The sequence below is a fragment of the Dromiciops gliroides genome, chromosome 1, assembly GCF_019393635.1.
Source record: "Dromiciops gliroides isolate mDroGli1 chromosome 1, mDroGli1.pri, whole genome shotgun sequence".
NCBI classification, from domain to species: Eukaryota; Metazoa; Chordata; class Mammalia; order Microbiotheria; family Microbiotheriidae; genus Dromiciops; species Dromiciops gliroides.
Genome location: NC_057861.1, coordinates 412,971,993 through 412,997,936, shown reverse-complemented (window position 1 = coordinate 412,997,936; position 25,944 = coordinate 412,971,993). Strand labels below are relative to the sequence as shown.

The window sequence follows — 25,944 nt, the reverse complement described above, 5'->3', positions numbered from 1 at the left end:
CCAAGAAATAGGTGATATGAAGATCACCACTCTTAGGTTTAGCGACCCAAATCCAGCCACATATTGTCATTCTGTATCAGGTCTGGGTGGGGAAATCCCTGGGCCTGAGCCAGAGAAAGCAACCCCGCGGTTAGACACAACTACACTTAGGGGAAAACAAGCCAGTGGAGAAAGATTTTCACATTCACGTCGGGTAAGAGAGAGGTCAGGTTGGTGGCGGATGCTTGCCTCTACCGCGTTCTTTTTCATCCTGCCGCCTTCAAGGCCGCAGCTCCTTCTTCACCCAGCCACTGCCTAGGCACCCTCAGCTCCTTTTATGGCGTAAGGATGCCAGTGCACCCTCCCATCACCAGCCTGGCACCCATAGCCTACTGGGCACACCTTCCTGTGCTATCCTAATTTGCATTCCCTAAGGCTACGGGAGGACAAACATATTCCTAAAGGTTGTCTTCCTTTCCCATTCCGTACAAGAAAAGATTGGAGATTAGCCTACTGAGCATATAGGAGAGTCAGGAGGCATCTACCAGAAATGATTCTCTATTTCACCACACACACACACGCACGCACATCTCCAAAACCCATTCCTCTCGCCCCAACGGGGGAAAAGGAGGGAGGAAACAAAGAAGGAACTCAGAGGGGGAGAGAGAAAGGAGCTTCCCCGGCTTCTCTCCGGCGGGGAAACCTCGGGCTACATCGGCGGCCACGAGTGGATGATGATACTGCTGCTGGCTGTGCATGCTACCTTCCTACCAACGAGCGGCCAAGGTACGGGAAGCTGCCACCCAGTGGGTACGAGAGCTGCCTGCTGATAAAGTGGAAAGGAGGCAGGCGGGAGACCAAGTCAGGCTCCCTCCCAGTACGTAACCCCGCCCACAGAAGCCCTAGAGACCTCCCCCCTCCCCCACCCTACTCCACCCCCATCCTCTTTTTACCTTCAACAGCAGGGGAGCCTTGCTTCGGGCTGCGGAGGTGGGGGGAACTGACCCCTCCTTCTCCCCCGCCAATCAGGCCAATAGCTAGATGGGAGGTACGTTGTCGGTCTCCGCCCCCGCTAGGGAAACTTGGAGGAGGAGAAAACTTTTGTGCAGAGTCTCAGAGATCTGGACTGCTGCACATGCCCTGAGAGAGCAGAGGAAGATGAACCGCTCCAGGTCCGAACCCCAGCAAAAGCGGATCCCAAGCGATCCCAAGGACGCGGGAAGTTCTTACAGCCCCAGCCGCCGGCCTCGATAGCCATCCTCCGCCGGACTGCTGGGAGACCAGAGACCATCTGTGTCCACCTGTGGGATAGGATCTTTGCGAGAGCCTACCTGCGTGCGCCCCAGAGCTCAGGGACCTTCACTGTTCCAAGGAGTTAAGAAGGCGGCACATCCCCTAATTTGGGCTAAGCCCTCAGAAATCCAGACCCCGGACAAAGTTCATTCACCACATCCTCCTGCACATCCTGCTCTCCCGTCTTTCTTGATTCTCCTAAAATAAAGGCAGGCTGAGCTGAGATTTAGTCTCGAAAGCAGGCAGGCAGAGGAGACTCGAACCCTCCCTAGGAAAGAAAAGCTTGGCAAAACCACGCTGAGGAGGCAAAAGGCTGTGGAGGCAGATCAAAGTGTTTCAAAAGGAATTAAGGGTGCAGAAGAGCCTCTGGTGACACCGCGGTCGCCGCAGGTGAGAGCTTGGGGGTTTGGGGCAATGAGGAAGGAAGGAGGAGGAGGGAAGGAGAGAGGAGAGTAACTTTGACAGGAGCTAAGGTGTTGCCCTAAACTGAGAGCGGGAAAGGAGTACAGGGGCACAAACCAAGTTTGGCGGCTTCAACTTTCACACACACCCGCAAAAGACAAAACAACAAAACAAATCCAGCACCCTCAATTAACTTTTTTAAATGAGCATTGTTAAATAGTATCAAGTCCTAGGCAAGACAGCTTTCCTCCCTGCCCTGGGTCCTAATTTTCCTACTAGCTGGGGGGGGGGGGGGGGGGAAAGGTGAGGATGCTTTAAAAAACAAATCAAAAGCCTACATCTTTGGTGCTGTAATACTGGTTAAACCTGTAGATTTCTATCTAGATTAAACCTGATTATCAGCTGCACGAATTATAGTATGCTTACGCTTATTATATATGTGTGAAAGCCGAGCCCCAGAAAAAAAAATCAATTATGCTAAATGCTCGTTTCTTCTCTCCATCGCTCACACTCTCGATCTCTCTCGGTTGCAGACTCTCCCCCTAGGCTCCTTCCCCTCTAGCCATCATCATGTCCCTCCCCGAGGTCAACAACTCTGCCTTTCGCCTGGCAAATTCGAACGGGTCCAATCAGTTCTCTACGGTGACAATTCCAGCGGTGATGTTCATCTTCGGCGTGGTGGGCAACCTGATCGCTATCGTGGTGTTGTGCAAGTCTAGAAAGGAACAAAAGGAGACGACCTTCTACACATTGGTGTGCGGGCTGGCAGTCACCGACCTGCTGGGCACATCGCTGGTCAGCCCGGTCACCATCGCCACCTACGTGAAGAAAGAGTGGCCCGGGGGCGACGCGTTGTGCGAGTACAGCACCTTCATCCTCCTCTTCTTCGGCCTTTCTGGCCTCAGCATCATCTGCGCCATGAGTATCGAACGCTACCTGGCCATCAACCACGCCTATTTTTATAGCCACTACGTGGACAAGAAACTGGCGGGACTCACGCTCTTTGCAATTTATGTCTCCAACGTGCTCTTCTGCGCCCTGCCCAGCATGGGACTCGGGAGCTCCACGCGTCAGTACCCCGATACCTGGTGCTTCATAGATTGGCGCACCAACGTGACCACTCACGCCGCCTTCTCCTACATGTATGCTGGCTTCAGCTCCTTCCTCATCCTCATCACTGTACTCTGTAACGTGCTGGTGTGCGTGGCGCTCATTCGCATGCACCGCCAGTTCGTGCGCCGCACCTCGCTAGGCACTGACAGTCACCACCACGCTGCCGCTGCCGTGGTCTCCGCTGCCTCCTCCAGCCTTGCCTCCTGCTCTGCTGTCCCTCGTCTCAGTGATTTTCGTAGGCGTAGGAGCTTCCGCAGAATTGCTGGTGCGGAGATCCAGATGGTCATCTTACTCATTGCAACCTCGTTGGTGGTGCTCATCTGCTCCATCCCTCTCGTGGTGAGTTTGCCAAGATTCTACTCCCTTAGAATCCTGGAATGTCCGAAGGGAAAGGGATCAGCTAGAAAACCCCACTCATTTTACAGATAATAGCCTAAAGTGAGCTAGTTAGTGAACGATCCAGAACTAGCACCCAGGCCTCCTGATTCTCAATCGAGTACTCTTTCCCTATGACCCAGCTGCCGTTAGGAAAACTGCTGGTGAACTTTACCCTTATTTGGTCCTTTCCTTTAGCAGGTAGCTTATTCCCATTGTTTTGTCATCTCAGCATCTCCCAAGGCCTTACTTTCCAGTTCCCCTTGAATCTGTTGTACCCTCGTTCCACACCTGCTTGTGGTGAGCTCTGCCCACAAGGATTTGAGGGGGGCTTTCTACATGTTATTTCTTTCTTTCGGAGTATTTTTTTCCTTCCTTCCCCAGGCTAGCTGCCTCTCTTTTGCTGTCTTCTTGCCATTTGAGAAATACTCTACTCCCTCCTGTTGCCAGATGTGGGGAGAATAAAATAGAATACCCTCTTCCTTAGACAACTCTCATCCCTTTCTTTGCCCACACAGTGTCAGAATAGAACCCGAACTTGATGGTACTCTACAAAGATGGGATTTTAAAAGGGACTTTTCAATTAAAATCATAAAGAACAGTAATTTGGAGCTTGAAAGGGGCCTGATAGAATCCTGGATGATCTGTAGTTCAACAAAGAAACTCAGACATATAGAGAGACTCAGACACCTGTATCCAACACAGAAAGTCAACACTCCAACCTGGGTCTGCCAATTTGGTGCCAATCCAACTGCACTTCATTTTTCTTATGGAGAAAATTCCCTTAAATTTTCACAAAACATATATTTCAGCACTAATGCAAAACTGATCATTCACATACATTTGTTTTGTTTGTTTGTTTTTGTTTGTTTTTGCAGGGCAATGGGGGTTAAGTGACTTGCCCAGGGTCACACAGCTAGTAAGTGTCAAGTGTCTGAGGTCGGATTTGAACTCAGGTACTCCTGAATTCAGGGCTGGTGCTTTATCCACTGCACCACCTAGCTGCCCCCCACATACATTTGTAATAATTCACACATCTTCCTTCACAGTATGATTCTGACATGAGTATATTAATATTATTGGATTCTGGTTTTGCCATAAATTCTTTTTTGCCATACTCACCTAAACAGATGTAGATTAAGTATAGACCTGTGATTTCATTCATATAGGGAACTCCTTCCAAGGTGAAGGAGCTCCCTCTATGGATTCTCTGCATCTTGAATCTGACAGAGTTGCCTTGAGCGAACTGGGAGGTTTTTCACTGTGTCAGAAGCAGGACTTGAACCTAGGTCTTCCTGACTTTGAGACCATCTTTCTAACTATTGTACGTCATAGCTTCTTGTGGATTTAGATTGTCAGGAAAGCTAATGCTAAACCATAGAATTGATGATACTTTTTTAAAAGTAATTCAAAAAAATTTTTTTAATAAAAATAGAAAAGTAATTCTATTTTAATCCCACTAGTGTTTTCTTCAGCTGTAAATTCACCATCAGTTCAATAACTGGACACATCAATTCTTCCTTGCTCTGGTTGGAATGTATGATAATACATATAATAAAGCTTTTATTATTTGCCACCAACCACATAGGGACCATGATTGTTAAAACAGAGTGTCTCTGATAAAGATGAAAGTAAATAGAAGTGACTTGTGTGGATGGGAGCCAGTTTACAGTAGTATCTTGCCAGAGTGTATAAACAGAAGCACAACATATGGCCCAAAGAACCTAGGATCAAATATAATCTGCAGAGTTAAATCACTTTTGCTAAATTAATATGTTTCAATGTCCTTATCTGTAGGATGAAATAAAAGTGAGATTTTGGAAGCAACAAGCTTACTGCTGCTAGGACTAGAATTCTTTGGTGTTCTCCCTTGGCTTCACAGTATAGTAAATGACAATGTAAATGGTTGCTATTTATACAACATCTACTTTGTAGAAGTAAGAACTAGAAAGTTAAAAAACACGTAATTCAAAAATGTTTTGTGGTAGTTCCAAAAGGACATCTGTACAAAGTGTAGTAGGTTTCTTTGGAAAAATGTCTTCTTCCAAGATCTGAAAAGGTCTAAAAAGACAATCATTTTAATGGACAAATTCCTGGTTGCTTTGAATTTAAGAGTCAAGCTCATTTGTGATAAAGTTCTCATGATTGTGTGAAATAACAGGGAAAAAATTCAGCAAAAAACCTCATAGCTAGCAAACTACAAGTATCCTTTAAGTGTTCTTTCTCCTGTGTAAGATTTTTAAAGAGATAGTAAGGAATTTCAGCCTATGAATGAAAGACATTTGAACAGGATAAGCATTGAAATATGCTTTTGTAAGGAATCTATAGCTTAAATCTGTTTTTTACTTTAAAAAGACAGCAATGAAAACCAAGGTTTCATTTACATTCATGATAAAAAAAGAGATGTGATAATGGAAAAAATTGAATCAAAATTAACCATTTTGAGCACTCTAAAATTATTACCATATAAGACTATGTACTGCTTAACAAGCTTACGACTAAATGCAATGAGCCAAGGAATAATCCAAAAGTGAATAATCAATAAACCTAATTGAAGCCTAAGCTTCAATTTCAGGAAACCAATAAGCTGGACCTTAGGGATCAGTGTTGTCTGTCTGAAGGGCAAACCCTTTACAATCATTTAAGATGAGTAGACAATGATGATAGGCAATAAAAAGTTTACTTGGATTTCCAAAAAGCTGTGAAAAGATTAACCAGAATAACAAAATGTTAAGGAATAAAAGCCAAATATTGCCTTGTTTTGAAAAGGCATAAACTATCAGGAAAAGAGTAATAATGATCGTTTACCAGCTGTGATTTCTTTAGCTAGAGTATTAGTAAAAAACAAAACAAACCCTGTTCCTGTTCACGAGAATGATTAGAAGTTATTTCAGATTTTAGTTAAGTCTTTGAAAGAATTTTTACCTGCATAACAAATTGAAATTTATTTATCAAACTAAGCTGTAAGCAGAAAAACTCTACCTTTTAAAATACTCTAAGAAGACAATAGAAAAAATAGCTGTTTGCACACTCTTGAAGGGACTCAATTTGAATAATATGATGAAGGGAATCTGCAGAGTCCTCTGAAGAAAGTCATAATGAGAAAACAGATAATGGGGATGCTACATTATGATCATTTCATCCATTCCTCCATTTATAGCTGGTTTCAAAACCCAGGAAGGTTTGAAAAAATTATATCTCTACTCATGGAATAAACAAAAAGGAATTCACACTCTAGAAGGCTGCAGAGAAGACTGCCACCAAAGGTTGTTTCAATGCAATAGCTAGATCAATTTCTGGCTGCTCATGTTTGCAGCTCTCCAAACAAAGATAATCGCTGTAATCAAATCCCATGCTTCAGGGTATGAACCAATTTGCTGCAGGATCTGGAAAATTTATTTTTTTTTTCATCTCCATTCACAATTAGCCTAATGTGAGGTAGTCTTTTTTTTTAATTACTCCAAATTTAAGAAAAATCCATCTCACTATTAAAAGCAGGTTAGCAAATTAGACAAAAGTAACAACTCTGGCTTAATATGTCTTTAGTCTAGAAAATGACTGGCCATAGGAGTTTTTGTCTTGTTTTGGTTTTTGTTTGCTATAAAACCAATTGTCTTTATAAAGCCTTTGCTAGCATGTGATTAGGGGAGGTTTATAAAGACAGATGAAAACCAGGTAAAAGAATACTTCTTTGTTTATAGTCGGCTTACTGTAAAGAAAGCAATAAAATGCCCTGGGAGGCATTTCAGACTGGGTTAGATGGTGCAGGTTTAGGGAAACCACTAACACAAGAACAGTCTTTGATGCCATTAGAGCGGAATCTGAAATGTTTTGTTATTTTTCAAGTTTATTATCTCCTTAACTTTAAACATAGCACATTCTAAGACTGACAGTAAGCTTCCTGGTATGTATATTTACACATTACTTTGTTTCTGTGACAAACAGCTGTATTAGAGCACTGTGGTTGACATCCTCTCCTTTCTCCAATTTTCTTTTCCACAGCTGAGTTTTACCCATCACTAGATAACCTGAAGCCTTAGACAGGCTTTGTTTTAAAGTGGCTAAGTAGATTAGTCCACCTATTAGAAACCAAACAGCATCATTAACCTTCTCCCTCACATGTTAACTTCCTTCCTTATTGGTAAAGTCCATTGACCATAGTAATTACTTTATCACAGTAGCATGCTTGTGAATGATGTGATAAATTTCCAGCAGTTTTCAACTCTTAGAAACAGGTATTTCTTTCAGATTATACCCTATACTTGTATTTCATATTAGAGTTTTCCAAGAGGCTTTCCCACCCATTATCTCTATATCTTTAGCAGGTATATTATTTCCATTGTTCTGTCCCTTCAGCATCAAAGGCTTAGATCTTTATACCTATTCTCCACATACTTAGGTCTTGGATATAATCCAATCCCCATTTTACACCTCTTCATACAAAACCTCACTATAGGTATTATTAACCTCATATTACAGACCAAGGAAATGGGAGCTTAGAAAGGCTAAGCAGTATGTCACCAGTTAGTGACAGAGTCCGACTAGAATATTTGAATGAAGACCTTCTGGCATTTAATCCAATGGTCTTTTTGTACCACCACATGTATCTAACTGTGACATTTCTGTCAACTCTCTGGTTAACAAATGCTTCCTAAGACATACTGATGACAATGTGATGGCCTGCATTTTTTTTTCAGTGCTGAGGTAAGGGTTTTGTTTAAAAAATAATCTTTGTCAGGGACTTTGGTTAACAGTTGTGTCAATTTTAGATTTTTTCACAAGGTAACTATCTAGATGAGCACACTCAAACCATTTTATGCTCTTCAAGTAAAACAGGTACCACAGAACCTCAGTAACAGGCCACTTTCACTCAGCAACAGGTCATTTGAAATCATACTTTCTTTGCTCGGCTATGAAATCATTTTAATTAGGATGTCAGCATCCTTTCTCAGTGCAACTTCCTTGCTTCCTTGCTAATTTTGGACTGTTGTTATTGTTCAGATGTTTTTTTCAGTTGTTTGACTCTCTGACCCCATTATGGGTCTTGGCAAAGATACTGGAGTGGTTTGCCATTTCCTTCTCCAGCTCATTTTACAGATGAGGAAACTGAGGCAAAGAGGGTCAAGTGATTTGCCCAGGGTCACACAGCTACTAAGTGTCTGAGGCCAGATTTCAGTTCAAGAAGATGAGTCTTCCTCACTCCATCCACTGTGCTACCTAATTGCCCAGTAATTATGCACTAAGTCTGTATTTTTGCCCTGTGACTTTCAAATTGTGTTTGACTGAACCTCAGGTTTTTGTTTGTTTGTTTTGCAGGGCAATGAGGGTTAAGTGACTTGCCCAGGGTCACACAGCTAGTAAGTGTCAAGTGTCTGAGGCAGCATTTGAACTCAGGTCCTCCTGCATCCAGGGCCAGTACTTTATCCGCTGTGCCACCTAGCTGCCCCTCCGATTTTTCTAAAAGTACCTCTAGAGATTCCTGGAAAAGAAGCATGGTTATGGCAGGAGTGCTTTGTGACTATCCTATCACCTCCAGGCATCATCCCCATAATAACCCCAAAGATGACGATTCAGGGAAGGAAAGGCAATACCAAAGTTTTCACGGATTCAAGAAGTTATAAAGTCACTATCTAACCATTGCCAAGAATAAACCACATATATAAATCTACATTTACTCTAAGCCAGATTATTTTCTTAACGTTGGATTTAAAGTTGGTTAGGTTGTTTGTGTTCTTTTTTTTTTAACCTAAATTATTTCAAGATTTTTTTTTCCTGACTCAGATTCTGTTTTATCAGTAGTACACCTTCCCAACAATGAAAATCGCCTGAACATGTTTATTCTGTGTAACATTTAGGGCCTGTTGAACAGGATTTTCAGAAAAAAAAATGCTCTCAATTTTCCCACATAAATTGGATTGTTTCTCCGGATGTATTCATTCTGATACAGGCTTTCTACCCTCTGGGAAAAAAAACAGATCAAATAACCACGATAATGTATTTATATAAAACACTATTAAGATGCTGTATCTTGAAGTAAAATCTCCATGGAAATTAAGTTGGGGGGGGGCTAGGTGGCACAGTGGATAAAGCACCGGCCCTGGATTCAGGAGGATGCGAGGTGCAATCCCACCTCAGACACTTGACGCTTACTAGCTGTGTAACCCTGGGCAAGTCACTTAATCCTCATTGCCCCACAAAAAAAGAAAGAAAGTTGGCATGAAGATTTCAACATCAGCTCTGAAAGTGTTCCATTAACAACTACCTGAGAGGTTTTAACAATAGTACAACCCCCTCAACTTTGGTTTAACCATTTTTACCAGAAAAGGTTAAAATAGAAATGTGTTCTTCTTCACGTGACTGTCATCCATCCATGGCCTTCTAGTACACGAAGGCAGCCATTCATTCTGGACATTACCAATGTTGTTTGACTGCTAGGTAAACAAAAACACAGAGATTTTACTCTCCTTGCCTGTAGTCATCCAAGTCAGTGATGAAAGGAGGCTTGTGTTCTGTGAGTTAGTGCTAACCACCGACTTGTTAAACATTCAGTGGCATTCCCATTTCTCTAAGATACTGCCATGGATTTCAAAAGAGAACTGTGTTCTTTAACACTTCCACCTCTGCTGTGAATTTTCCAAGAATTTGCCTTCTTTCTCTAGTCTTTTTTTTTCTTTCACTAGTCTCTTGAGGTGAAAGAGTAGAGGCAGGCAGCACCTGGCCATTTCAAAGGCAACACTCTTTGCTAAATACAGAGTTTACATTCAACAAAGGCAAATACTTTTGAGTTGATTATCCTTGGCTGCAGGCTTAGAAATTGAAAAACTTAGTTTGCTTTCTTTAAGGAGATGGAGTAACCCTGCCACCTAGTGGCCGTAATTCTTGATTCTTGTTAAAATCATAACCTACAGATTTACCACACAAAGCTTTTTTAAAATTCAAAAACATTATTTACATTATTTGTTTTTACAATATTTACACCATTTACTTTTTTTAAAATGTAGATACAGTGTTTACATTACTTGGGCACCTAGGTGGTTCAGTGGAAACAGTGCTGGGCCTGAAGACAAGAAGATTCATTCATCTCTGAGTTTAAATCTGGCCTCAGAAATTTTTGTAGCTGTGTGACCCTGGGCAAGTCTCCTAACCCTGTTTGCCTCAATTTCCTCATCTTTAAAATGAGTTGGATAAGGAAATAGCAAATCACTGCATTTATTTCTACCAAGAAAAACCCAAAGAGTAGGACATTACTGAAAAATGACTGAACAACAATGATAATTTATATTACTTATAGGTGATATAAATAATGACTATATAGGCAAATAAAGAAGATACCTATAAGTATAGAAGTTAAAAGTGATCTTTGTGTTTTCTTTCAAGAGCTCCTTCAATACATAAATGAATGAAAAAATAAATAAGGCCCTGTATTTTCATCAGTGTAGGCAAAACTGGAGGGGGAAAGAGAGGAAGTGAGGGAATTCTCTCCATTTATGCAGCTTGGAAACTCATTCTTAGTGGCTGCCTGGGTGTATTAAGAGGCTGATTTGCTCATAATTTCCCAGCTAGTATTTCAAAGGGAGGACCTAAACCCAGCGCATTTGAGAAAAGGACCAATACTGGCCTTCTAACTTGCAAGCTTCTTTGTCTCTTTAATCTCTATATCAGACCTAGAAAAACAGTAACCAAGCTAGAGATATATTTGAGTGTCTTCTAAAATGTTACTATATGACCTAGAGAATGCATTAAGGGAGCAGCTAGGTGGCACAGTAAATAGAGCAGCAGCCCTGGAGTCAGGAGGACCTGAGTTCAAATCCAACCTCAGATATTTGACACTTACTAGCTGTGTGACCTTGTCAAGTCACTTAACCCACATTGCCCAACCAAAAAAAAAGAAAAAGAAAAAAAGAGAATGCATTAAGGTTATTATGCCAAAGTGGCTGAAATTGAATATAAAATACATGTGCATCTCTCATCCAAAGATTAATTCTATATTAATCACTATGGCCCTTTTGTTTCTAGTAATAACGGTAATAACAACTGACACTTATAAAGCACTTAATTATTTAACACTTTCCTCACAATAGCCCTGTAAGGGAGGCCATTTAAGTTTCAATATCCTCATTTTACATTTAAGGAAACAGTCCCTGAGAGGTTTAATGATTTACCTTTGGTCAGAAAGCTAGAGTGCTGTAGTTTGGGGTTAATTTCTATATGGATTACTATTTAAAAACAAGAAACTTTTGGGGGTAGCTAGGTGGTGCAGTGGATAAAGTACCAGCCCTGGATTCAGGAGGAGTTGAGTTCAAATCTGACCTCACTTGACAGTTACTAGCTGTATGACCCTGGGCAAGTCACTTAACCCTCATTACCCTGCAAAAAAAAAAAGAAAGAAAGAAAGAAACTTTTAAAAATATATATACAGCAATTACATTCACTGGCATAACTGGGCAATAAGTAATTTTTATTTAATTTTGTCAAAATGCTTTTGTCTTAATAACTTTTTGCAAATCTTTTTAAAATGTATTTGCCCACTTTCCTGTCCTCCTAATCAGAGGATATCAAATATCATTTAATGCTTGCCTTATGATTCAGGGTCATTATTATGAAGTCATGTTACTGTGTAATCCTAGAGATACAATAGATGATAATAGCTTCACTGGCTACTGAAGATAATAATGTGTTTGTCTTTATGTTGAATAGTAAAATGAACTGTTGTGGTTTTTTGAGTCTTTTAAGTTTGCTTTTTGTAGTTTTTCTGTTTTCTCCATTATCTACTATTAATTCCTTCTGTTTTCAGTGTACCGTTCTCTAACATCGCCTCTTCCAGCTTCTGCTCTGTTGCTTATAATCTGTTTTAGCCTGGGGAAATAGCAAAACAAGTGTGTTCAAAGTCATTTCTTACATGTGAAATAGGCTCTGAGTATTTGATACACTGTAGCTTTTTTAAACATTGAATATTAAACTGCATTTAAAAGATTTGTGAAATCAAGTTAGTTTTTTGGTTTTGCCTTTTCTAATTCCTTCCTTCCTTAATCCTCCTCTTCCTCCTCCTTCTTTTTCATTTTATTCTCCCTTTTTTTGTCCAAAAGGATCCCAGGGTAAAAATAATAATAATAATAACATACCCAGTAAAAAAAATCTCTCCATTTAAGGGTTTCTTTAAAAATTTGTGATCAGACTATGATTACAAATCTCCATTCACCTTTAGAGAAAAGAAATACAAAATTCCCCCAGTCATGTTGGGTGCTGGGATCACTAGATAGCTTCTATGTGTGAAGATTTAAAAAAAAAAAAAAAGAAAAGATTTGTATGCACCATCCTCATCATTCAGTAAGCAGCTGCCTAGCTGATTAGTTCCAGTAAAGCTGCATTTGGAAGGATTAAATCGTTCCCTTGACATTCCAGGACTGAAAATTACAGCAGCTATTTCTAAACTATATTAAAAAGGGCAATTCTAGGCTTGCCTGTGACAACTTATGTGAAAAAAGCGTTTCATCTAAAACATACAACAGTGAGAAGAGAGATTCGTGGTAAGAAAGAACTCAGATTTCAGTCATGGTAGTAATTGTGGAATGTAGCTAGGCCTCCTCATAGATTAAGATGATAGAAATAAAAGATAAAATGTATCTGAAATGACTTAGCGAAAGTTTGCATGCACCAAACAATGATCTAAAAAAGATAAAATATTAATGTCTTAGATAAAGGCAACCAATGGCATAATTTGCTGTTCATTCTTATTTCTCAATTTACAAACTGAGTTCCCAAAGTTTTTGCTGAAACCTTCCCTCTTGCTACAATCTGCCACTGGAAAAGCTTTTTTTTTTCAAGTACTTTTCCCTGGACCAAATTTAAGTTTGGGGTATATGTCCTTGTTTTAGGTGCGTGTCTTTGTGAACCAGCTGTACCAATCAGAAGAAGAGGAGGAAAAGAAACTTGACCTGGAGGCTATCAGAATTGCTTCAGTGAACCCCATTCTGGACCCTTGGATTTACATCCTTCTCCGAAAGACGGTGCTCAGCAAAGCAATAGAGAAAATCAAATGCCTCTTTTGCCGCATCGGAGGGGGTCACAGGGAGCGGTCAGGGGGTAACTTCAACTGCACAGAAGGCCATCGGACATCTGCCATGTCCAGCCACTCGAGGTCATTCATTTCCCGAGAACTGAAAGAGGTCAGCAGCACCTCCCAGACTCTCCTTTATATGCCAGAACTCAGTGAAACTGGCACTGGGGGCCGTAATCTGTTGCCAGGAGCCGGGCCCGGGCTGCCCGCATCAGACACCACCTCACTGAGGACTATGCGGAGCTCAGAGACTTCAGACACCTCCCAGGGGCAGGACTCAGAGAGTGTGATATTAGTGGATGAAGTTGGTGGGAACTCTAGGGCAACAGGCCCTGAACATAAGGGTGGCTCTCTGCAAGTCACTTTCCCTAATGAAACATTAAACTTTTCGGAAAAGTGCATATAGTGGGTATAAGACAAATAATCATGCTGTTTCCAGGACCTTATAAGTAAGGTCCAGTGCACTCAACACAGAAGGAGGGATTTGGTCATGCTCTGATGGGCTACTTTTGTCTTGCCACCTGCTCCAGAGCAGTGATCTCTGACTGTAGATCGGGCATGTCCCCTGGACTCCAGACATTCTCAGTGCCATGGCTGGGATATGTGTCTGTGACCTAGGACTGCTCCCAGAACTTGATATCTGTAAGAGTCCAATCTTTGCCTCTCTCAAGATGATAGATACTTTACTGTTCCTTTGGCATCAGGAACTTAATATCTAGTACTAAGCAATGGGTCAGATTGTAAGAGGCCTCCATTCAGACAAACTACAAGGACTGTTTGGTAGACAATTTCGGTGTCTCCCCAAAGCAAGAAAATGTGAATTTTTATTGCTGTATATATCATGATTGAAAATATTTAATGCATTTTCTTCTCCATGAGAAGGTTTTATTATTAATACAAAGTATGATGGAATAATGGCATAGACTTTCCTCCCAATATTACCTGCTGATATTATAGATGCTACAGGTATATGATTGATTTTTCATGAGGTATGTTCAGGCCAAGCTGTGATTGGTTGACTGTTGATGATGGAAACAGTAGATCTGAAATTTTAATGAGAGTTTTTAGTAATATCAGAAGGGTAAAGAAAAAAGTAATAGTCAGGTTATCATTTTCAAATTTTAAATGCTAAAAGTTCTTTTCAAAGTATATATAATACATATTAAAAGAGAGGGGAATGTTCATCCTTCAAAGGAGCTCATTCTTTTAGGAAAGCTAAATATGCCTATGAATATTTTCCCTTTAAATTCCCACTAGCACATTGATTTTAGTAGTGTGCTATGAATCTTTATTTCTTTAAATGAATAAAACCCAAACTGAAGTGTGTAATGTAAAAACAAATAAATAAATAATTTCAGGTCTCATTTTTTTCCATCAAAATAAAATGTACATATTTTTGCCTAGTTGCAGGGGGGGAATCTACAATATCCATTAAGCTTTGAGCGGAAAATGGGTCACATCATTTAAGAAAGTCCCTATTTGCCAGATGTGGACAGATGGAAGTATTTAGTCTTCCACAGGGCAGTCATGAAAGTGTACCTCTATAAGGAATGTAGAATGGGTTCTTTCAGGGTCTCCTTATAATAGCTTATTGTATCATACATTAATCTTGTACAGAAACTTGGAGGAGCCTTTTTCAAAGAAATATTAAGCATGTTCTGTTGCCTAATGTGTTTTGTGAATTGCTTTATTGTAATTAAATTCTGAGCCTGTTATTGGTACTGTTTGAGAAGTTGCTGTACCTAGTCAAATTATTTTGGCAATCACAATAAAAAAGAACATTCAGTCAGATATGACCTCTCCACAATTTTGAAAGGCTAATATAACTTTAGAATTGAATCACGTAGTTCACAACTTTCTCCAAGTCACAGCTTTCGAAGCCATTTGAATGCTTCATGAGTGAAAGTTCTTCTATCCTATAAAGTAGTTATCAGGATACAGAGACAACCATGAAATTCCTTTCAAGTTTCAACATACTCCCCAAAGTATCTACAAACCCACTTCTGTGGAAGAGCATTGGTGTAGTGGGAAAAGCCCTGGGAAAGACTCAGAAGGGCTGGATTCCATTCCTGGCTTTGCCACTAACAATTATGTGGATTTGGCCAAGTCCCTTCCATCCCCTGAGCCTCAGTTTCCTCCTCAATAAAATGAGTGGTTGGATTATATGACCTGAATTCTCTTCCAGCTCTGAAATCCTGTATTTCTCTTATAGCAATGGAAAGCAACATGGCTACGTCCATGTCTGACATGAGTTGGTGTACATAAAATAAAAATGGCTTTCTGTATATAAGACAAGTTTTGTGAACATGTTTCTTGATCATTATTCCTTGTGTAAACAAGCCCAAAATCTCTCAGACAGACATACCCCATAAGGGAGGTACTAAAAACATCTTTGAGCACTTTAACTGAATAAACTGCTGTTAGTAATGAGAGACCAAAGGGTTAGAAAAATGTGACCCTAAACCTCATAAACCATGTAACATGAAGTAATTAACAAACACTAGAATATGCTTATGGAAATCCTGGGCGTATGTCAAAAACAGTATTATGAGAGCTTAAACTCCTAATACATTCTGTTTTGCCAATTTAATAAAAGCCTGAGAGGATATGCTTTCAAGTACTATCTTAAGTTAATAAGGAATATCAACATTAATTCCTTTTGAAAATATCTGGAGACTCAAGACAATGCCCATTCACAAGCAGGTATTGCTAATATGTATATCAAAGACCATGAAGAACATCAAATGACCATTTCTTCATCCTTTTCTGTCTAAAAAGATTTCATCTAAAAATCTAAAACAAGCAGTAATTTCATACTGTTTATAAAAAGATTTCTACAGCAGAAAATTCCATGACATTTTAATAACTCAACAATTCTGCAAAGCAAGTAATGGAAACATTGCCTCCATTGTGTAGACAGATCCCAATGGCCACACAACTTGTAAATGTTGAGAACTAGGGCTTGAATTCAAGTCTCCTAACCCAAAATCTGGTATTTTTTCTATTATATCACATCCATCTCTGCTTTAACTGTTCACTTTGAGTGACATTTATTCATATCCCAGCACTAAATCAGGTACATTAACATTTGAGAATCGATAAACCTGTGCATAAGGGAGTGCAATTTTTACCTTGACATCTGAAACTGGTTTCGAACATTGGGTTGGGTTTTTTTCCAGAAAATAGAAAAGAACAGATATCACTCCCAGATTAGTTTTGATTGGCTTTTCTAGGAGTGGCTCACGTACAAATGGTAAGTAAAATAATAACCCGAAATCCAAAGCCCTGGTCCACGTAAAGAGTACAAGACAGAACAGGGTGTGAACTTTAGGCTATTCTCTATTCTTGAGAAAGCTGATTCAAACTAACAAATTATCTTTAATTCCATCTGTAATGCTCAAATCAATGTTAGCACTGCTTGATGAATACAAAAAGTCCTATAAGAATTGTATCAAAATGTTAAAGCTGAAGTTGTCAAGGAAACCTAAGGACAACCAAAAGCAGAATGGGGACTTAGCTCAACTAGGAAAATGAGGAAGATCAAAGAATAAATAGGACCACTGTTGGAGTGGATGGATAGATATCTGACAAGAGAAAAGGCAGTTCTCTACTTTTATTTCGCTTCAGTTTTATCTGCCAAGAAAAATTATGTAGGAACTGGAAAGGTCAGAACAAAAATTTCTAATGGAGCAAGATATATGAAATAGGAAGGAAGGAAGGAAAGAAGGTGGGTGCATTGGATAAAGCACCGGCCCTGAATTCAGGAGATCCTGAGTTCAAATCCAACCTCAGACACTTCATACTTTCTAGCTGTGTGACCCTGGGCAAGTAACTTAACCCCAATTGCCCCACCAAAAACAAACAAAAATGCATGAAAAGAAGAGAGATGGAAAAGTATTGAAGAAGGGCAATGTCCTGATTTCCAAAAGAGGAAGCAAATGAAAACTACAAACTGTAGGCCAGCTTGTTTGTACCTGATTCCAGGCAATATTCTACAATTAAGGTATAGCACCCTCTAGTGGTGTACTTTAGAACAGGAGTAGATATTGCCTGCTAGCTATGATTCTTTTAGTTGGCTACTAAACCAGAACTCAGGGCAGCTAGGTCACACAGTGTGCCAGTCCTGGAATCGGGAGGACCTGAGTTCAAATTCGACCTCAGGCACTTACTAGCTGTGTGATGCTGGACAAGTCACTTAACCCTATTTGTCTCAGTTCCTCATCTGTAAAATGAGATGGAGAAGAAAATGGAGAACCACTCGAGGATCTTTGCAGAGAAAACCCTATATGGGGTCATGGAGAGTCAGACATGACTCAACAACAAGCCAGAATTCAATGGATATACTAAGTAAGTAATTTCTGACCCTCAGGATCACCTTCTTGACAGCTTTAAGATATTTGAGGACTCAGCTCCAGAGGGTTGGTAAGGCTTAAGGATGGGAGGAATCTTCCTTTGACCCTGTGTGGCCCAGCTATAGGAGCAAATGACATCCTAGACAAGACTTTGCCTGGGATGGGGCCATCTCCTGTTTGTTATCTTCTTTTATTTCATACAAAGGCTTGTGAGATTAAAAAAAAAAAAAGCTGGCAACTCAACACATCACCACCACCACCACCTTCCTGGACAACCAAGCAATGAAGTATTGGCTACAGAAGCAATCAAAGTAGGAAATAGCAATAGAATCAGAGGCAGATGGGATGGGAAGGAAAGAGACACCCACAGGGGAAAACTACAGGAAAGAAAAGAGACCATTTGGCTTTAATCTGGCTGTACTCAGTGAAGGTGAAATGTAAAATAGATAATGATCTGCCCTGTCTGCAAATGTCCCAATGAGGTTTGAATTCTAACCTCTCAATTGATCCAAATTCATTCTATAATTATTTATTGCTTAGCATTCCCTTTTCTGTATCTTGGGAATAAAACTGCCTGTTCTATAACTGATTCGTAGTTGTATTCTGATACCATTTTATCCCCTCCCCTTAAATCCTATTAGGGAGGACCTCTTGGACTAAAGCTCAAAATAGAATTGTTCCTCAGGAATTTGAAGTAAGAGTAGAATTGAAGTATTGTGGAGCCTGGGTCCCCTATGGAGGAAATCAAGGCAACCCAAGAACAATGAAGCTAAGGCTAATTCCAGGGCAGGTAAAAGACAGGAAAGCGGGGCAGCTAGGTGGCACAGTGGATAGAGCACCAGTCCTGGAGTCAGGAGGACCTGAGTTCAAATCCAGCCTCAGACACTTAACACTTACTAGCTGTGTGACCCCAGGTAAGTCACTTAACCCCAACTGCCTCACACACACACACACACACAGACACACACACACAATCTAAAGATAGGAAAGCAAAGGTCACTTGGTCACCTAGGACCTGGTAGCCTAGGTTGGTAGTCCCAGGATAGCAACTCGGCTAGAAAAAAGAATCAGGGATCACAAAGAGTCAGCCCAACCTCCTCCACAATAGGTTATTATACCATTCCTAATAGGTAAGTGGTTATAAAAAAAAAAAAAAGGTATGAACAATGTTCACAAGAATCACAAATTACAACTAACCACACGAAAATGTAAGTAAGAGTAATTAAGACTATGTAAGAGAAATTAAACTAGTGACAGACATTCAACTTAAAATAACTATGAGGTTTTGTCTCACACCATGAAAAGTGAGAAAGATAAAAAATATGAGACTAGATATTCAAGAGGCTATAGGAATACAGGCACACTGAAGTGGAGCTGAAGTGCTTTAACCATTCTGGATTTCAATTTGGAATTACGGAATTGGATATTTTTGCTTAATTGTTTTTCTTTTATCACAAGGTAAGACTCAATCTAAAGGGAGGAGTGGGAAATGACTGATATAAAGACAAAAGATATAAAAAAGAAAAAAAAGGTGTCAGGAATTTCTTTTTTGGACTAGATAGGTAGATGAGCGAAATGATGTAAATACAGTTTACTTAGCAAGGCATCTGACAAAATATTTCATCATATTTCCATAGAAAATATGTGAAGTAAATGAAAGTACAGTTAGACAGATCTATAATTCGTTGAATAGTCAGGCTCAAAATGTAGTCATTGATGGTATGCTGTCAGCTTGGAAGGTCTCCAGTGTAGTGTCCCAAAGATCTCTGCTTTTTTCAAACATTACTGTCAGTAACTTAGACAAAAGCAAAGAGGACACAAAGTTGGGAGAGATAGCTACCACTGGATGCCTGTCAGGAGTCAAAAAGAGAAGACTGAGCCAAAACTGATAAGATGAACTCCAATAAGGATAAATGGAAAGTTTTACACTTGAATAAAAAAAGTCCATTTAACCAAATCAAGATTGAGTTCCAAAACAGTTTGTCTAAAAGAGATCTACAGGGATTCATGGACGCCAGGTGAAGTTCAATGAGTCAACAGGGTGACATAGCCAAAAATAAATAGATAGATAGATAGATAGATAGATAGATAGATAGATAGATAGATAGATAGATAGTGAATGAATAAATAAATAAGTGAATGAATGAATAAATAAATAAATGGATAAATGAATAAATGAATAAATAAGTGTGTGTACATGTATGTATATATGTGTATATGTGTGTGTATGTATATATGTGATCTTTGTTGTTTTTTCATTTGTTTTCAGTCATGTTTGACTCTGTGACCCCATTTAGGGTTTTCTTGGCAAAGATACTAGAGTGATTTACCATTTCTTTCTCCAGCTCATTTTACAGATGAGGAAACTGAGGCAAAAAGGATTAAGTGACCTGCCCAGAGTCACATAGCCACTAAATTTCTGAGGCCAGATTTAAATTCAGAGATGAATCTTCTTGCCTCCAGGCCCAGTACTCTTTGCACTGTCCCACCTAGCTACACCAATATGATCCTGGGCTTCATTTAAAAAGGCATAGCTTCCAGGAGTCAGCCCTGATCAAACCACATCTGGAGTATTGTTCTTGACATCACTTTTTAGGAAGGACACTGATAAGCTAGAGTGTTCCTGAAAAGCAGAACCAGAGTGGTGAAGGGTCTCAAGTTCAAGTCATACGAGAATCAGTTGAATGCAATAGGGATGTTTAGTTAGGAGACAATAAGACTCAGAAGAAACATATCTTTAAGTACCTGAATAGCTATTAGGAGAAAGAAGAATTAGACTTTTTCTGTTTAGCCCTAAAGGACAACCAGGAATAATAGGTAGAAGATGGAAGAGAGGCAAATTCGAACAACATCAGGAAAACTTCATGACAATTAGAGGTATTAAAAAGTGAAATAGGTTCCCTAGTTAGGTAGTGGGTTCTCCCTTACAGGTCTTCAGAGGCTAGATGACTACTTGTCAGATGTATCATGCTAGGTATGAGCTAGATCAGATGACAGAATTTCAGCTAAGAATTTCACCCTTCCAACTAGAAATTTTGTGATAAAATCTGTATGTGATAAAGATTAATCATAATAATAGTTAACATTTATATAACATACAACATTTATATAGTATATATGCCAGGCACTGTGGTAAGGAAGCACTTTACAATTATTATCTTATATGATCCTCACAACCATTGGAGATAAGTTCTATTATTATCCCCATGTTACAGATGAAAAAACTGAGGCAAACAGGGATTATGACTTGTCCAGAGTCACACGGTTAGTGCCAGATTTGAAGTCAGGTCATCCTGACTCTATGTCCAATGCTCTATCCACTGCACCACCTAACAGTCCCTATCTAGCAGTGGTTTACAGTATGGATTGGAATGGAAAGAGGTAAAAGAGATGGAGCAGAGAGAGATTGGAATAATCTAGCCAAGAGGGAATGAGGACCTGAACTCTAGTATCAGTAAGCAGGGGACACTAATGTGAGGGTGAGTGTAGAGGTAGGGTTAATAGAAGTTAGCAACTAACTAGATATAAACAAGAAAAATTCAAAGATGACTGTGTTTTTAAGACTGGGTGGATAACAGTGGCATTAAAAAAAAAAACAACAAGGAAGAGGATTATTTGAGGGGGTACAAATTCCATTTTGGACATGTACTTCAGATGCTAGTGATACATCCAGATGATACAGTTTAAAATGTTGGTCTAAGGCACCCTTATACACAGTTGATGGAACCAATTGTTCTGTAAAGAAATTTGGAATTATCCTTTAAAAAAAAACTGACTAAAATGTCCATTTTCTGACACAGGGACTCCACTGCTAGATATATACCCCAAGGAGGTCAAAAATAGAAACAGATGTTTTATTCATCAAAACATCCATAGGAGAACTATGGATATTTGCTGTTGTTGTTGTAGCAAAGAACTGGAAATAAAGTAGATACCTATTGATTAGGAAATGGCTAAACTTATTATCTAAGGTCTCTTCCAGCTCTAATGATCCTATGGACCATAAGAAAAAGAGATTATGAAAAATTAAGAAAAGCCTGGGGAGACATATTAACCAATTCTGGGAGAAGTAAAAAGAACCATAAAAATAATATATCAAGGACTACAATGATATAAATGAAATTAACAACAAAAAAACAAACCTACAACTAAATGTTATGTATTTATGACCTAAGCTTAGTCCCAGGGAAAACAATATTACTATTGTAATGTTCCTCTCTCCCTTTATCCAGAAGGTAGAGAAGTATTCATGTAGACTATTGCATATTTTTCAGATTTGATGTGCTGGTTAGTTTTACTGAACTGCTTTTTTCCTTTTAAATATTTGTTATGGGGAGGCAGCTAGGTGGTGCAGTGAATAAAGCACCGGCCCTGGATTCAGGAGGACCTGAGTTCAAATCCAGCCTCAGACACTTGCCACTTACTAGCTGTGTGACCCTGGGAAAGTCACTTAACCCCCATTGTCCCACTGACTAAATGAATGAATGGATGGATAGATAGATAGATAGATAGATAGATAGATAGATAGATAGATAGATAGATAGATAGATAGATAAGTAAATGAATGAATGAACAGCTAAATTAATAAATAAGTGGATGAATAAATAAATGAATGAGTGAGTAAGTGAATAAAAAATAAATGGAATGAATATTTGTTACAAAGGATGGTTCATTGAATAGGGTTGTGGAGAAGGAAATATTTGGAAATTAATATAACAAAAACAAGACAATAATAAAAATAAGAATTGTTTTTAAAGAAATGCAATTCAAGAGTTCAGGGAAGAAGTCTGAATTCAAGATATAGCTTTGAGTCATTCACAGAGGTAAAATTGGAAGAAACTGACAAGGCAGGTTCAAAACTAGTTATGACCAAACCCCAGGAGTTGTTATTAATGGATCATAATCAAGTTGAAAGTCTCTAGTAGAATCTCCCAGGGATCTGTCCTTGACCCTGTGCTGTTTAACATAATTTATCAATAAGTTGGAGAAAGGCATAAATGGAAAAATTATCAAATTTGCAGATGATACAAAACTGGGAAGGATGGCTAACATGCTGGATGACAAAAGGCCTTGATGATAGGCCAAATCTAATAGAATGAAATTTAAGAGAGAAATGTAAAATCCTACACTTGAGTTCAAAAACCTCTATACCACACATATTATATGGGAAAGGCATGGCAAGAAAACAGTTCCTAGGGGAAAAAAATGGGAGTTTTTGTAGACTAATTCAATGTCAAGTCTCAAAGAAGCAAATGTGATCTAATATATTATTCAAGATACAGTCACATGAACTAAGGAGATTATTCCATTGCATTTTGCCCTGGTCAAATCACATCTTATGTTGTATTCAGTTTATACTAGGAAGAGCACTGACAAAATGGCTCATGTCCAGAAAAGATTTAAGACCAAGGTGAGGGGAGAGGAGACCATATCCTATGAAGATGCTTTATCTGAACACTTGGTGAGAACACAGTGACTGTATTCAAGTATTAAAAGAGTTGTCACAGGGGCAGCTAGGTGGCACAGTGGGTAAAGCACCGGCCCTGGATTCAGGAGGACCTGAGTTCAAATCTGACCTCAGACACTTGACACTTACTAGCTGTGTGACCCTGGGCAAGTCACTTAACCCTCACTGCCCCACAAACAAGAACAAAAAAAAAAATAAGAGTCGTCACAGAGAAGAAGTAATGAATTTTATTCAACTTTTCCCCAGAGAGCAGATCTAGGAGCCATTAGGGCAGGTTATTAAAAAGGCAGAGTTGGGGATGAATGCACAGAAAATCTTCCTGATAATTAAGAGTTGTCCCAAAGTGGAATGAGCTGTTTTGGGAGATAATGAATTATTCTTGTAACGATTGGAATGACGCCACCTGCTGGAGACTTACTGTAGAAGAGTTCCGCCCATGAAGCGAAGGTCTTTGAGGGCAAGACCGGGAGTCTTTTCTTTGGCATCAAGAAGTGACGCGGGCTGGTGGGAGGAGGAAGGAAGAGACTGGCGCTCAGTCTCGCGCTCTTTCCTGGGGACTCTGGTGGAGAGCGGAGCTAGAAATGTGCTCTCCCTTTAATAGATAAGAATCTAGGCCTTTCTCTTTACCAAATTCTTATTCTCCTTAATAAATGCTTAAAAGTCTAACTCTTGCTAAAGCTTATAAAGTATTGGCGACCACTCATTAGATATTTTAGACAGTTTAGCTAGAATTTTAGCCCTTAACATTCCTTACTGGAGGTCAATATGTCATGGATCTGTTATTCTTTCTACCAAAGCAGATTTCAAACCCTCAATGACTCGGTAAACAGAATTCAAGACTTGCTATAGCTGAAGCAAGAGAGTAATCAATATGACAACAACAATGAAAGGTAACATAATATTTAATATAAAGCTTCTTGAGGGAAGTGACTTTTTCACATTTGCGTTGATATCCCTAACACAGTACCTGGAACATAGCAGGCACTTAATAATTGCTTCTTGATTATTGAAAGGAAAGCAACACTGAAAAACCTTAGAACAATACTCAGTGCAGAAGGTATAAGAAAGATGGTTGATTACAGGTATGGAATGATGCATACATTTCCAGATATAGCCAATGTATTACTCTTTTGCTTGACTACACACACACACTATATAGATATAGATATAGATATGGATATGGGTATGGGTATGGGTATGGGTATGGGTATGGATATAGAGATAGAGATAGAGATAGAGATAGAGATAGAGATAGAGATAGAGATAGAGATAGAGATAGAGATAGAGATATATGTGTGTATATGTATATATACACACACATGTATACACACACACTTTTTGTTTTACAAGAGGGTTCCATTGGGAGTCAATGAGAAGTGACAGTAATGTTTTTAAAAAGCTATTTTAAAAATTAATGTAGGGGCAGCTAGGTGGTGCAGTGGATAGAGCACCGGCCCTGGATTCAGGACGACCTGAGTTCAAATCCGGCCTCAGACACTTAACACTTACTAGCTGTGTGACCCTGGGCAAGTCACTTAACCCCAATTGCCTCACTAAAAAAAAAATTTAAAAAAAAATTAATATATAGGGGCAGCTAGGTGGCACAGTGGATAAAGCATCGGCCCTGGATTCAGAAATACCTGAGTTCAAATCCGGCCTCAGACACTTGACACTTACTAGCTGTGTGACCCTGGGCAAGTCACTTAACCCTCATTGCCCTGCAAAAAAACCCCAAAAAATTAATGTATAATGTTTCAATCATAAGAATCCAACTATTAAATCGTTTAATTTAAAAATAAAAAAAGCTCAGTAGTCAAACTGGTAATTAGCCTTTCTCTAAATTGAGCTAGACTAGCCCTTGGACAACAAAGTCATTCACTGAACCCAATACTTGGTGACTGCACCTTAGTCTGACCTGCCAGAGTTTGTGCTCCATTGGCATAGCCTTTGAGAATACAGGATCATCTCCATGTCATAAGGAGTCCTTGGTCTTTAGCAGAGGTCAGAGGGCCTAGCTGAGATAAAATAGGATACATTTAAAATCACACAATTCTAATTAGAAAGCACCTCAGAGATCATCTGGTCAAACCCTTTCACCTTACAGATGAGGAAAGTACAGCTCAAAGCGGGTGTCTTGCACAAGGTCATACTGGGAGTAAAGAGCATGGAGGTTGTTTTCTCCTATAAGCCCAAGAGCTCCAAATTCCATGGAATCTGCTGCCCCCTGGTGGTTTCAATAAACATGGTTCTATTACTTTCTCCAGTAATGTTCTACAGTTAAAAGAAATACAGAAAAGTGGATACCGAAGGGTTATTCAAGATAAACAAGATAATTGAAATTGCACTTGGAGATCAATCAACAGCATCAAATACCTAATATGTGCCAGGCATTATGACAGACAATCAGGATAAAGACCCCACTCCCTCCAAAAAATGAGAGAGAAAAGTTCCCCAAAGATAGTGAGTACTATGAGAGGCAGTGTGGTATCATTAACACAGCACTGAACATAGAGTTGGGTTAGCCAGTTTCAAATTGGCTAAGAACGTCACATGGAACCCAAATGTGTGATTGTGGAAAGTCACACCCTCTCAGAGCCTGTTTCCTCCTCTGTCAGATGGAAATAGTTACCTGCACTATGTACCTCACTGGCACATAGTTGTACCAGTTGTACATAACTGTAAGAAAAGTACTTCGAAAATTTTAAAGTATTATATAAATGTAAATAACTTTTTTAAAATGCTGCCTCACTTAAAGCCAATTCACTTGCAAGACAAGACATTGCCTTCCTGATGCCATTGGTCCTCTCTGAGAAATAATGACTCTGCTATCCACAAAGTAATCTTTTAAAAGTTACATTATCTATACTTATTAATTTTATACAGCTCATCTTTTCTTCGAACAAATC

General features: G+C 39.4%; 1 protein-coding gene across 1 annotated transcript; it reads left to right on the top strand.

The window, feature by feature from the left end:
• The first annotated feature begins 966 nt into the window (after positions 1 to 966).
• On the top strand, positions 967 to 15,511 carry PTGER4 (prostaglandin E receptor 4). The gene is made up of 3 exons (XM_043978718.1): positions 967 to 1,662; positions 2,208 to 3,126; positions 13,038 to 15,511. The coding sequence occupies exons 2-3, from the start codon at positions 2,245 to 2,247 to the stop codon at positions 13,623 to 13,625; spliced, it is 1,470 nt and encodes a 489-aa protein (XP_043834653.1). The 5' UTR covers positions 967 to 1,662; positions 2,208 to 2,244; the 3' UTR covers positions 13,626 to 15,511.
• Positions 15,512 to 25,944: the final 10,433 nt, after the last annotated feature.